The following is a 15000-nucleotide window of genomic DNA, read 5'->3' on the forward strand; positions in this document are numbered from 1 at the left end:
CTTCTCAACAGACCAATGAGATGCGAGAACTGCTGGGCGCCCTCTACACACATCCCCTGCCATTGGCTGTCTGCTCTGTCACTCTGCAGCTGGTAAGCCTCAACTAGTCTATTCATCACAACTGTCCCATCAATTCTAATTCCAAGTGGAAATTCCAATTCCAACCCATTATACAGGAAACACAATCATATTACGTTAGGCGGTTGTCATTTAAACTGTTTTCTGTGTTGTAGTGTATTGTGTGGATTTGTTATTAGATAGAGGGGTTTTCTGGGCTGTGTGGTAGTGTGTTGTGTTTCTCTCTGAGGGAGAGAAGCTATTGGTCAGGACAGAGATGCCCCGCCCTCTTGGACATGCCCCCCTCACCCCGGGGAAGGGGCAGGAAGGGGTGAGTCCTGGAACCCTGCTAGGTCTGGACTAACAGCTAGAACCTAAAACCTGGTCTGGATTAACACCTAGAACCTAAAACCTGGTCTGGACTAACACCTAGAACCTAAAACCTGGTTTGGATTAACACCGAGAACCTATAACCTGGTCTGGATTAACACCTATAACCTATAACCTGGTCTGGATTAACACCTAGAACCTAAAAACTGGTCTGGATTAGCACCTATAACCTATAACCTGGTCTGGATTAACACCTATAACCTGGTTTGGATTATTAACTATAACCTATAACCTGGTCTGGATTAACACCTATAACCTATAACCTGGTCTGGATTAGCACCTATAACCTGGTCTGGATTATCACCTATAACCTATAACCTGGTCTGGATTAACACCTATAACCTAAAACCTGGTCTGGATTAGCACCTATAACCTTTAACCTGGTTTGGATTAACACCTATAACCTGGTCTGGATTAACACCTATAACCTATAACCTAGTCTGGATTAACACCTATAACCTGGTCTGGATTAACACCTATAACATGGTCTGGATTAATACCTATAACCTATATTCTGGTCTGGATTAGCACCTATAACCTATAATCTGGTTTGGATTAACACCTATAACCTGGTCTGGATTAACACCTATTACCTATAACCTAGTCTGGATTAACACCTATAACCTATAACCTGACTGGATTAACACCTATAACCTATAACTTGGTCTGGATTAACACCTATAACCTGATCTACCACTAAACCAAGACATAGTTAACACCTAAAACTAGACAAATTAAAAATCTAAATCACCTGGACACTCGGTGAACCCTGGTTCTCTCAAGATCATCTCTCAGAACCAGACCTGATAACAGGATCATGATGGGTCTACCAGTACTAACATACACCCAGATGTTGTTCTTTCTGACTAGGACTGCACCTCAAAATGGCATCCTATTCCCTGCATAGAGCCCTATGTTCCATGGTCAGAAATAGTACACCTATGGAATAGGGTGCCATTTGGGATGGAAACTAACTGCTACTTGTTCCCTTCTTCCCCAGGTCCCGTACTTCATCGCTCCAGACCCCAGAGGACTCCCTTCCATCCCTGAGAGTGTGAGTCTGCTGTCACTGTAATACATTAAACCTGACCCTAACCCTGACCCTGATCCTGACCCTGACCCTAACCCTGACCCTGACCCTGACCCTGATCCTGACTCTGATCCTAACCCTGATCCTGACCCTAACCCTGACCCCAACCCTGACCCTGTCCCTAACCCTGATCCTGACCCTAACCCTGACCCTGATCCTGACCCTGATCCTAACCCTGATCCTGACCCTAACCCTGACCCTAACCCTGACCCTGTCCCTAACCCTGATCCTGACCCTAACCCTGACCCTGATCCTGACCCTGATCCTAACCCTGATCCTGACCCTAACCCTGACCCTGATCCTAACCCTAACCCTAACCCTGACCCTGTCCCTGTCCCTGTCCCTAACCCTGACCCTGACCCTGACCCTGACCCTGTCCCTGACCCTGACCCTGATCCTGACCCTAACCCTGACCATGTCCCTAACCCTGATCCTGACCCTAACCCTGACCCTGATCCTGACCCTGACCCTAACCCTGACCCTGACCCTAACCCTGACCCTGACCCTAACCCTGACCCTGACCCTAACCCTGACCCTGACACTAACACTTATCCTGATCCTAACCCTAACCCTGATCCTGATTCTAACCCTGACCCTGGCTCCCCTCCATCCCTGACAGTGTTAGTTGGTTGTCACTATAATACACTGTTGCAATCATCTACGTGTCAAACTCATTCCATGGAGGGCTGAGAGTCTGCTGTTTATTTCTCCTACCTTGAACTTGATTGATGAAGTAAGGTCCTTAATTAGTAAGAAACTCCCCCCACCTGCTTGTCTAGGTCTTAATTGAAAGGAAAACCCATAATCCAGTAGACACGAGGCCCTCCATGGAATGAGTTTGATCTACAGTGTATCTGAACCATAATGCTACTGCTGTTGGTACATTGATTATAGCGTTTGGTTCTAAGTTCTGCTACAAATTCAAGTCAAACTCAGAAGAGCGATTAATGCTGTTTAATTCTCCACACTGGGTGGTACAGATGTATTCACCACACTGGGTCGTACAGATGTTAGACGTATTCACCACACTGGGTGGTACAGATGTATTCACCACGCTGGGTGGTACAGATGTATTCACCACACTGGGTGGTACAGATGTATTCACCACACTGGGTCGTACAGATGTATTCACCACACTGGGTCGTACAGATGTATTCACCACACTGGGTTATACAGATGTATTCACCACACTGGGTCGTACAGATGTTAGATGTATTCACCACACTGGGTGGTACAGATGTATTCACCACACTGGGTGGTACAGATGTATTCACCACACTGGGTCGTACAGATGTATTCACCACACTGGGTCGTACAGATGTATTCACCACACTGGGTGGTACAGATGTATTCACCACACTGGGTGGTACAGATGTATTCACCACACTGGGTCGTACAGATGTATTCACCACACTGGGTGGTACAGATGTTAGATGTATTCACCACACTGGGTTGTACAGATGTATTCACCACACTGGGTGGTACAGATGTATTCACCACACTGGGTGGTACAGATGTATTCACCACACTGGGTTATACAGATGTATTCACCACACTGGGTGGTACAGATGTATTCACCACACTGGGTGGTACAGATGTATTCACCACACTGGGTCGTACAGATGTATTCACCACACTGGGTGGTACAGATGTTAGATGTATTCACCACACTGGGTGGTACAGATGTATTCACCACACTGGGTTATACAGATGTATTCACCACACTGGGTGGTACAGATGTATTCACCACACTGGGTGGTACAGATGTATTCACCACACTGGGTGGTACAGATGTATTCACCACACTGGGTCGTACAGATGTATTCACCACACTGGGTCGTACAGATGTATTCACCACACTGGGTGGTACAGATGTATTCACCACACTGGGTCGTACAGATGTATTCACCACACTGGGTGGTACAGATGTATTCACCACACTGGGTGGTACAGATGTTAGATGTATTCACCACACTGGGTCGTACAGATGTATTCACCACACTGGGTCGTACAGATGTATTCACCACACTGGGTGGTACAGATGTTAGATGTATTCACCACACTGGGTGGTACAGATGTATTCACCACACTGGGTGGTACAGATGTATTCACCACACTGGGTCGTACAGATGTTAGATGTATTCACCACACTGGGTGGTACAGATGTATTCACCACACTGGGTCGTACAGATGTATTCACCACACTGGGTCGTACAGATGTATTCACCACACTGGGTGGTACAGATGTATTCACCACACTGGGTGGTACAGATGTATTCACCATACTGGGTCGTACAGATGTTAGATGTATTCACCACACTGGGTCGTACAGATGTATTCACCACACTGGGTCATACAGCTGCAAAGAGAAGATATGACGTCACAATCACATTTATTTACAACCTCTGACTAACCACCCGCCCCCCCTCTTCCCAAACTGACCCCCCTCCTGTGTCGAAAAACAATTAATTGTTAGGCAGGTGGGGTTATTGTCCCAGCTTGAGTCCAGAACCTTCGGTTCTCCTCCACCCACCTCCCTGTCTTCTTATCAGGCTTTGAGACTAGGGGGTGCACATTCTGGCAGCCTGCCACAGTCCACTTCTTATCAGTCAGGAGAGGCTTTGAGACTAGGGAGTGCACATTCTGGCAGCCTGCCACAGTCCACTTCTTATCAGTCAGGAGAGACTTTGAGACTAGGGGGTGCACATTCTGGCAGCCTGCCACAGTCCACTTCTTATCAGTCAGGAGAGGCTTTGAGACTAGGGAGTGCACATTCTGGCAGCCTGCCACAGTCCACTTCTTATCAGTAAGGAGAGACTTTGAGACTAGGGAGTGCACATTCTGGCAGCCTGCCACAGTCCACTTCTTATCAGTCAGGAGAGGCTTTGAGACTAGGGAGTGCACATTCTGGCAGCCTGCCACAGTCCACTTCTTATCAGTCAGGAGAGGCTTTGAGACTAGGGAGTGCACATTCTGGCAGCCTGCCACAGTCCACCAGATAATTATCCTTCTCAGACACAGAGAGCTATTTCTGAGAATAAGCAATCTATTCACAGTCAAGTGGATATAACGATGCATAACATATAGAGATAATATAATGAACTATAAAAGTGAAGCTATAACATACAGAGATAATATAATGATATAAAACAGTGAAGCTATAACATACAGAGATAATATAATGAACTATAAAACAGTGAAGCTATAACCTACAGAGATAATATAATGATATAAAACAGTGATGTTATAACATACAGAGATAATATAATGATATAAAACAGGGAAGTTATAACATACAGAGATAATATAATGATATAAAACAGTGAAGCTATAACCTACAGAGATAATATAATGATATAAAACAGTGAAGTTATAACATACAGAGATAATATAATGATATAAAACAGGGAAGTTATAACATACAGAGATAATATAATGATATAAAACAGTGAAGCTATAACATACAGAGATAATATAATGATATAAAACAGTGAAGCTATAACATACAGAGATAATATAATGATATAAAACAGTGAAGCTATAACCTACAGAGATAATATAATGATATAAAACAGTGAAGCTATAACATACAGAGATAATATAATGATATAAAACAGTGAAGCTATAACATACAGAGATAATATAATGATATAAAACAGTGAAGCTATAACATACAGAGATAATATAATGATATTAAACAGTGAAGTTATAACAAACAGAGATAATATAATGATATAGAACAGCTATAAGACAGTGCTACAGGGCAGTAGTTTACAATCTATTAGCTCTAACACATGCCTCCTACCTCACCGTTATGGAAAGATCCTGTTTAGAGACTGGCCCCCTTTACACATACTGTAGATCATTCCATCTGACTCAGAACACATTCTCTACTGTTGCTAGGCTACTTATATGAGTACAAACATACTAAAATATTTTCAAGGCAATTAGTCAGTTTCCAGCGATAGTATATACATCTCATAGATGACCACTGTCTTAACATTGACTATACATCTCATAGATGACCCCTGTCTTAACATTGATTATACTATACATCTCATAGATGACCACTGTCTTAACATTGACTATACATCTCATAGATGACCACTGTCTTAACATTGACTATACATCTCATAGATGACCCCTGTCTTAACATTGATTATACTATACATCTCATAGATGACCACTGTCTTAACATTGACTATACATCTCATAGATGACCACTGTCTTAACATTGATTATACATCTCATAGATGACCACTGTCTTAACATTGATTATACATCTCATAGATGACCACTGTCTTAACATTGATTATACATCTCATAGATGACCACTGTCTTAACATTGACTATACATCTCATAGATGACCCCTGTCTTAACATTGACTATACATCTCATAGATGACCACTGTCTTGACATTGATTATACATCTCATAGATGACCACTGTCTTGACATTGATTATACTATACATCTCATAGATGACCACTGTCTTAACATTGACTATACATCTCATAGATGACCACTGTCTTAACATTGATTATACATCTCATAGATGACCACTGTCTTGACATTGATTATACTATACATCTCATAGATGACCACTGTCTTGACATTGACTATACATCTCATAGATGACCACTGTCTTAACATTGACTATACATCTCATAGATGACCACTGTCTTGACATTGATTATACTATACATCTCATAGATGACCACTGTCTTAACATTGACTATACATCTCATAGATGACCACTGTCTTAACATTGACTATACATCTCATAGATGACCACTGTCTTAACATTGACTATACATCTCATAGATGACCACTGTCTTGACATTGATTATACTATACATCTCATAGATGACCACTGTCTTAACATTGATTATACATCTCATAGATGACCATTGTCTTAACATTGACTATACATCTCATAGATGACCACTGTCTTAACATTGATTATACATCTCATAGATGACCACTGTCTTGACATTGACTATACATCTCATAGATGACCACTGTCTTAACATTGACTATACATCTCATAGATGACCACTGTCTTAACATTGACTATACATCTCATAGATGACCACTGTCTTAACATTGATTATACATCTCATAGATGACCACTGTCTTGACATTGATTATACATCTCATAGATGACCACTGTCTTGACATTGATTATACTATAGATCTCATAGATAACCATTGTCTTAACATTGATTATACATCTCATAGATGACCACTGTCTTGACATTGATTATACATCTCATAGATGACCACTGTCTTGACATTGATTATACTATAGATCTCATAGATAACCATTGTCTTAACATTGATTATACTATAGATCTCATAGATAACCATTGTCTTAACATTGATTATACATCTCATAGATGACCCCTGTCTTAACATTGACTATACATCTCATAGATGACCCCTGTCTTAACATTGACTATACATCTCATAGATGACCACTGTCTTAACATTGACTATAGATCTCATAGATAACCATTGTCTTAACATTGATTATACTATAGATCTCATAGATAACCATTGTCTTAACATTGATTATACATCTCATAGATGACCCCTGTCTTAACATTGACTATACATCTCATAGATGACCCCTGTCTTAACATTGACTATACATCTCATAGATGACCACTGTCTTAACATTGACTATAGATCTCATAGATAACCATTGTCTTAACATTGATTATACTATAGATCTCATAGATAACCATTGTCTTAACATTGATTATACTATAGATCTCATAGATAACCATTGTCTTAACATTGATTATACATCTCATAGATGACCCCTGTCTTAACATTGATTATACTATACATCTCATAGATGACCACTGTCTTGACATTGATTATACATCTCATAGATGACCACTGTCTTGACATTGATTATACTATAGATCTCATAGATGACCACTGTCTTGACATTGATTATACTATAGATCTCATAGATGACCACTGTCTTGACATTGATTATACTATAGATCTCATAGATGACCACTGTCTTGACATTGATTATACTATAGATCTCATAGATGACCATTGTCTTAACATTGATTATACATCTCATAGATGACCCCTGTCTTAACATTGACTATAGATCTCATAGATAACCATTGTCTTAACATTGATTATACTATAGATCTCATAGATAACCATTGTCTTAACATTGATTATACATCTCATAGATAACCATTGTCTTAACATTGATTATACTATACATCTCATAGATGACCCCTGTCTTAACATTGATTATACATCTCATAGATGACCATTGTCTTAACATTGATTATACATCTCATAGATGACCCCTGTCTTAACATTGATTATACATCTCATAGATGACCCCTGTCTTGACATTGATTATATTATACATCTCATAGATAACCAGTGTCTTGACATTGATTATACTATACATCTCATAGATGACCCCTGTCTTAACATTGACAGAGCGATCACTACAGGAAGACAAGACATTCTAAAGTCTCCATGGTTACGACAGGTCTTACAGTACAGCGGGACCTGAATGCTTTAAGTTAAGTGGTACCTATTGTTTTAATACTGTGGTGTGTGTGTGTGTGTGTGTGTGTGTGTGTGTGTGTGTGTGTGTGTGTGTGTGTGTGTGTGTGTGTGTGTGTGTGTGTGTGTGTGTGTGTGTGTGTGTGTGTGTGTGTGTGTGTGTGTGTGCTACAGAGGAACCTGACAGAGTTGGTGGTAGCGGTAGATGTGTCTAACCTCCTCCAGCTCTATGCCAGCATGTTGTTTGAGAGACGCATCCTCATCCTCTCCAGCAAACTCAGCACAGTGAGGATACACACACACACACACACACACACACACACACACACACACACACACACACACACACACACACTATACCTCAACAACTCACAAAACTTAATTCAACCCTTTCTCAAAAGTTGCTTTCCGTAATTTCTAACATAAATGTATGCTGTTCTGATTGGGCTCCCTCCCTCCCACCTCTCTCTCTCCCTCCCTCCCACCTCTCTCTCTCCTCCCTCTCTCCCTCCCTCTCTCGACCCCCTCTGTCTCTCCCTCCCACCTCTCTCTCTCCTCCCTCTCTCTCCCCCCTCTGTCTCTCCCCATCTCTCCGCTCCAGTTGACAGCGTGTGTTCATGCCCTCAGTGCTGTGCTCTACCCCATGTACTGGCAACACATCTTCATACCTGTCCTGCCCCCACACCTACTGGACTACTGCTGGTCAGAGAGAGAGAAAACACACACACACACACACACACACACACACACACACACAGATGTATATGTTAAAGCACTCAACCTCTCTCTCTCTGTCTGTCTGTCTCTCAGTGCTCCGATGCCCTTCCTCATAGGAGTCCACTCCAGTCTGACAGAGGTACAGTAACTACAGCGTCTCCATGGTTTCCACAAGGATCTAATGGTGTTTCATCCCTCTGACAAGCAGCCAGGACCTGCAGGGCAGTATGAATCATACAGTATACTGTTAGACCACATCGGATAATAACTGAGTGATGGACAGATGGATGGACAGGCTGTTTTTGGGATTGATCGATTTACTGATTGATGGACTTACTGACTGATTGATTAGTTGATTGGTTGGTTGGTTGACTGACTGATTGATTAGTTGATTGGTTAGTTTGTTGACTGACTGATTGATTAGTTGATTGGTTGGTTTGTTGACTGACTGATTGATTGATTGATTAGTTGATTGGTTGGTTTGTTGAGTGACTGATTGATTAGTTGATTGGTTGGTTTGTTGAGTGACTGATTGATTAGTTGATTGGTTAGTTTGTTGACTGACATTGATTAGTTGATTGGTTGGTTTGTTGACTGACTGATTGATTGATTGATTGATTAGTTGATTGGTTGGTTTGTTGACTGACTGATTGATTGATTAGTTGATTGGTTGGTTTGTTGAGTGACTGATTGATTAGTTGATTGGTTGGTTTGTTGACTGACTGATTGATTGATTAGTTGATTGGTTGGTTTGTTGAGTGACTGATTGATTAGTTGATTGGTTGGTTTGTTGACTGACTGATTGATTGATTAGTTGATTGGTTGGTTTGTTGACTGACTGATTGATTGATTAGTTGATTGATGTATTGATGTATTGATTGATGTATTGATTAATGTGTTGATGTATTGATGTATTGATTGATGTATTGATTGATGTGTTGATGTATTGATCCAGAGAGTGAGAAGCCGGGGGTTAGAGGACGTGGTGATTCTGAATGTAGACACCAACACTATAGAGTCTCCCTTCGAAGACCTGAAGAAGATACCAGCAGATGTGGTAATGTGTGTGTGTGTGTGTGTGTGTGTGTGTGTGTGTGTGTGTGTGTGTGTGTGTGTGTGTGTGTGTGTGTGTGTGTGTTTGCATGCCTGCTTTCACGAATCTGTGCATTTGAGCAAGTAAGCAACTTTAGATGTGTGTGTGTGTGTGTGTGTAACTTGCATGTGGACTTGCATGTGTCTGTGTAACAATGTGTCTGTGTAACAACGTGTGTGGACCTGTGTGTGTGTGTGTGTGTGTGTGTGTAACTTGCATGTGGACTTGCATGTGTCTGTGTAACAATGTGTCTATGTAACAACGTGTGTGTGTGTGTGTGTGTGTGTGTGTGTGTGTGTGTGTGCCAGGTATCAGGTCTGAAGTTGTGTCTGAAACGTCAGGCAGCGTCAGCAGGTGTGGGCGTGGCTAAGGCCTTCCTCAGGGCTCAGGCTCTGCTGTTTGGAGGATATGGAGACGCTCTGAAGGGAAACACGGTTAGAACAATAATACTCTGGAATATTCTGGAAACACAGTTAGAACAATAATACTCTGGGAACCCGGTTAGAACAATAATACTCTGGAATACTCTGGGAACACGGTTAGGACAATAATATTCTGGAATACTCTTGGAACACGGTTAGAACAATAATACTCTGGAATACTCTGGGAACACGGGTAGAACAATAATACTCTGGAATACTGTGGGAACCCGGTTAGAACAATAATACTCGGGAATACCCTGGGAACACGGTTAGAACAATAATACTCTGGAATACTCTGGGAACACGGTTAGAACAATAATACTCTGGAAAACTCTGGGAACACGGTTAGAACAATAATACTCTGGAATATTCTGGAAACACGGTTAGAACAATAATACTCTGGGAACACGGTTAGAACAATAATACTCTGGGAACACGGTTAGAACAATAATACTCTGGAATACTCTGGGAACACGGTTAGAACAATAATACTCTGGAATACTCTGGGATCACGGTTAGAACAATAATACTCTGGAAAACTCTGGGAACACGGTTAGAACAATAATACTCTGGAATGCTCTGGGAACACGGTTAGAACAATACTACTCTGGAATACTCTGGGAACACGGTTAGAACAATAATACTCTGGAATACTCTGGGAACACGGTTAGAACAATAATACTCTGGGATACTCTGGGAACACGGTTAGAACAATAATACTCTGGAATACTCTGGGAGCACGATTAGAACAATCATACTCTGGGATACTCTGGGAATACGGTTAGAACAATAATACTCTGGGAACATGGTTAGAACAATAATACTCTGGAATACTCTGGGAACACGGTTAGAACAATAATACTCTGGAATACTCTGGGAACACGGTTAGAACAATAATACTCTGGAATGCTCTGGGAACACGGTTAGAACAATACTACTCTGGAATACTCTGGGAACACGGTTAGAACAATAATACTCTGGAATACTCTGGGAACACGGTTAGAACAATAATACTCTGGGAACACGGTTGGAACAATAATACTCTGGAATACTCTGGGAACACGGTTAGAACAATAATACTCTGGAATACTCTGGGAACACGGTTAGAACAATAATACTCTGGAATACTCTGGGATCACGGTTAGAACAATAATACTCTGGAAAACTCTGGGAACACGGTTAGAACAATAATACTCTGGAATGCTCTGGGAACACGGTTAGAACAATACTACTCTGGAATACTCTGGGAACACGGTTAGAACAATAATACTCTGGAATACTCTGGGAACACGGTTAGAACAATAATCCTCTGGGATACTCTGGGAACACGGTTAGAACAATAATACTCTGGGAACACGGTTAGAACAATAATACTCTGGAATACTGTGGGAACACGGTTAGAACAATAATACTCTGGAATACTCTGGGAACACGGTTAGAACAATAATACTCTGGAATACTGTGGGAACACGGTTAGAACAATACTACTCTGGAATGCTCTGGGAACACGGTTAGAACAACAATACTCTGTAATACTCTGGGTACGTCGTTAGAACAATAATGCTCTGGAATACTCTGGGAACCCGGTTAGAACAATAATGCTCTGGAATACTCTGGGTACATCGTTAGAACAATAATGCTCTGGAATACTCTGGGTACTTCGTTAGAACAATAATGCTCTGGAATACTCTGGGTACGTCGTTAGAACAATAATGCTCTGGAATACTCTGGGTACGTCGTTAGAACAATAATGCTCTGGAATACTCTGGGAACCCGGTTATAACAATAATGCTCTGGAATACTCTGGGAACCCGGTTAGAACAATAATGCTCTGGAATACTCTGGGAACCCGGTTAGAACAATAATGCTCTGGAATACTCTGGGTACATCGTTAGAACAATAATACTCTGGAATACTCTGGGAATGCCGTTAGAATACATAACATTAAAATATAATAATGTGAAGATGCTTTTTACTCTGTATGCAATAATACTGTAGAATACTCTATAATACTGTATATACAGACACCTGTTTCAATAAAGTGTCTTCTCTTCACCAACTCTCTCACTCTCCCTCCCTCCCCCATCTCTCTCTGTAGAATGGTCAGATCATGTTCTGTGAGGAGGTTTTCCTGGACCACAGGTCTCCCAGTATGAGACAGTTCCTACAGAGTGCTGTCCATCTGCAGCTCTTCAAACAGGTACCTGTGTGTGTGTGTGTGTGTGTGTGTGTGTGTGTGTGTGTGTGTGTGTGTGTGTGTGTGTGTGTGTGTGTGTGTGTGTGTGTGTGTGTGTGTGTGTGCCCTCCTCCTCCTGCAGCTCTTCCAACAGGTGAGTTCATCTCAAGACAGAACGCTGCCCTCTGTTGTTCTGGGGATGCCATAACAAAACAAACATGAGAACAAGTAGCACACACACATGTGGATAGCAAATGTCCTTGTAGTATGGTGGTGTAAAACAAACAAGAAAAACTAGTCAACATACAAACATCAAAATGTCTTTTGTAGTCTGGATGTCTGACCATCAGCAATAGAGAATAATGCACATTCTGCAATAATCCACATTCTGCAATATAGCTCCACTTCCTTAGGTGTTCATTGTCACAACAATCCAACTGTTATGTCTTTGTCAGGATTACAGAACAAACTGTTCTAGGTTTATTATTAGAAACATATTGATATTCAGTAGAATGATCTTCTCAGGGTTGAATAGGAGTCCCTATGATATACTAACAAAGCAGTTCATTAACTGGGTTTTGGTTTTCAGTTTATTGATGGACGTCTGGAGCTGCTGAACAGAGGGATAGAGCCAGACGACCTGTTTGAACAAGAGATGCTACAGTGTGGAACAGCAGAAGCAGGTGTGTGTGTGTGTGTGTGTGTGTGTGTGTGTGTGTGTGTGTGTGTGTGTGTGTGTGTGTGTGTGTGTGTGTGTGTGTGTGTGTGTGTGTGTGTGTGTGTGTCTCTGTCTGTCTGTCTGTCTGTCTGTCTTGTGTGTGTGTGTGTGTGTGTGTGTGTGTGTGTGTGTGTGTGCGCGTGTGTGTGTGTGTGTGTGTGTGTGTGTGTGTGTGTGTCTCTGTCTGTCTGTCTGTCTGTCTGTCTGTCTGTCTGTGTGTGTGTGTGTCTCTGTCTGTCTGTCTGTCTGTCTGTCTGTATGTCTCTGTCTGTCTGTCTGTCTGTCTGTCTGTCTGTCTGCCTGTCTGCCTGTCTGTCTGTCTGTCTGTCTGTCTGTCTGTCTGTCTGTCTGTCTGTCTGTCTGTCTCTGTCTGTCTGTCTGTCTGTCTGTCTGTCTCTGTCTGTCTGTCTGTCTGTCTGTCTGTCTGTCTGTCTGTCTGTCTCTGTCTGTCTGTCTGTCTGTCTGTCTGTCTGTCTGTCTAAGTCCTCACAAACCGATGCTGGCCAAACAATCTAGTTCAAATCAAAATCAAATCAAATCAAATGTATTTATATAGCCCTTCGTACATCAGCTGATATCTCAAAGTGCTGTACAGAAACCCAGCCTAAAACCCCAAACAGCAAGCAATTCAGGTGTAGAAGCACGGTGGCTAGGAAAAACTCCCTAGAAAGGCCAAAACCTAGGAAGAAACCTAGAGAGGAACCAGGCTATGTGGGGTGGCCAGTCCTCTTCTGGCTGTGCCGGGTGGAGATTATAACAGAACATGGCCAAGATGTTCAAATGTTCATAAATGACCAGCATGGTCAAATAATGATAATCACAGGCAGAACAGTTGAAACTGGAGGTGGACTGGGGACAGCAAGGAGTCATCATGTCAGGTAGTCCTGGGGCATGGTCCTAGGGCTCAGGCCCTCCGAGAGAGAGAAAGAAAGAGAGAATTAGAGAGAGCATACTTAAATTCACACAGGACACCGGATAGGACAGGAGAAGTACTCCAGATATAACAAACTGACCCTAGCCCCCCGACACATAAACTACAGCAACATAAATACTGGAGGCTGAGACAGGAGGGGTCAGGAGACACTGTGGCCCCATCCGATGACACCCCCGGACAGGGCCAAACAGGAAGGATATAACCCCACCCACTTTGCCAAAGCACAGCCCCCACACCACTCGTTTTCATCTATATTTTCCTTAGCTGTCTATTTACCACAACAAACTGATGCTGGCACTAAGACCACACTCAACCAGCTGTATAAGGCCATAAAGCAAACAAGAACATGCTCATCCAGAAGTGGCGCTCCTAGTGGCCGGGGACTTTAATGCAGGCAAACTAAAATCTGTTTTACCTCATTTCTACCAGCATGTCACATGTGCAACCAGAGGATAAAAAAAAAAATTTGAACTCTAGACCACCTTTACTTCACACACAGAGACACATACAAAGCTCTCCCTCGCCCTCCATTTGGCAAATCTGACCAGAGTTCTATCCTCCTGATTCCTTCCTAACAAGCGGAAAATAAATCAGGAAGCACCAGTTACTCTCTCAATACGGAAGTGGTCAGATGACGCGGATGCTAAGCTACAGGACTGTTTTGCTAGCACAGACTGGAATATGTTCCGGGATTCATCCAATGGCATTGAGGAGTACACCACCTCAGTCACCAGCTATATCAATTAGTGCATCGACGACGTCCCCACAGTGACAGTATGTAAATATCCCAACCAGAAGCCATGGATTACAGGCAACATCAACACCGAGCTAAAGGCTAGAACTGCCGCTTTC

General features: G+C 42.2%; 1 protein-coding gene across 2 annotated transcripts in view; it reads left to right on the top strand.

The window, feature by feature from the left end:
• The window catches only part of LOC139396965 (DENN domain-containing protein 1B-like), a 30100-nt gene that overhangs the window by 8560 nt on the left and 6540 nt on the right, over window positions 1-15000 (top strand). The window contains exons 7-16 of one of the 2 annotated variants that reach the window (XM_071143900.1): window positions 12-92; window positions 308-388; window positions 1448-1501; window positions 8263-8373; window positions 8690-8790; window positions 8899-8944; window positions 9761-9862; window positions 10207-10332; window positions 12419-12520; window positions 13086-13179. In XM_071143900.1, the coding sequence (XP_071000001.1) occupies window positions 12-92; window positions 308-388; window positions 1448-1501; window positions 8263-8373; window positions 8690-8790; window positions 8899-8944; window positions 9761-9862; window positions 10207-10332; window positions 12419-12520; window positions 13086-13179 (898 nt within the window). The remainder of the gene's footprint in view (window positions 1-11; window positions 93-307; window positions 389-1447; window positions 1502-8262; window positions 8374-8689; window positions 8791-8898; window positions 8945-9760; window positions 9863-10206; window positions 10333-12418; window positions 12521-13085; window positions 13180-15000) is intronic. The other variant, XM_071143901.1, reaches the window with a different exon arrangement.

Source organism: Oncorhynchus clarkii, unplaced genomic scaffold (genome assembly GCF_045791955.1).
Source record: "Oncorhynchus clarkii lewisi isolate Uvic-CL-2024 unplaced genomic scaffold, UVic_Ocla_1.0 unplaced_contig_11932_pilon_pilon, whole genome shotgun sequence".
Lineage (NCBI taxonomy): Eukaryota > Metazoa > Chordata > Actinopteri > Salmoniformes > Salmonidae > Oncorhynchus > Oncorhynchus clarkii.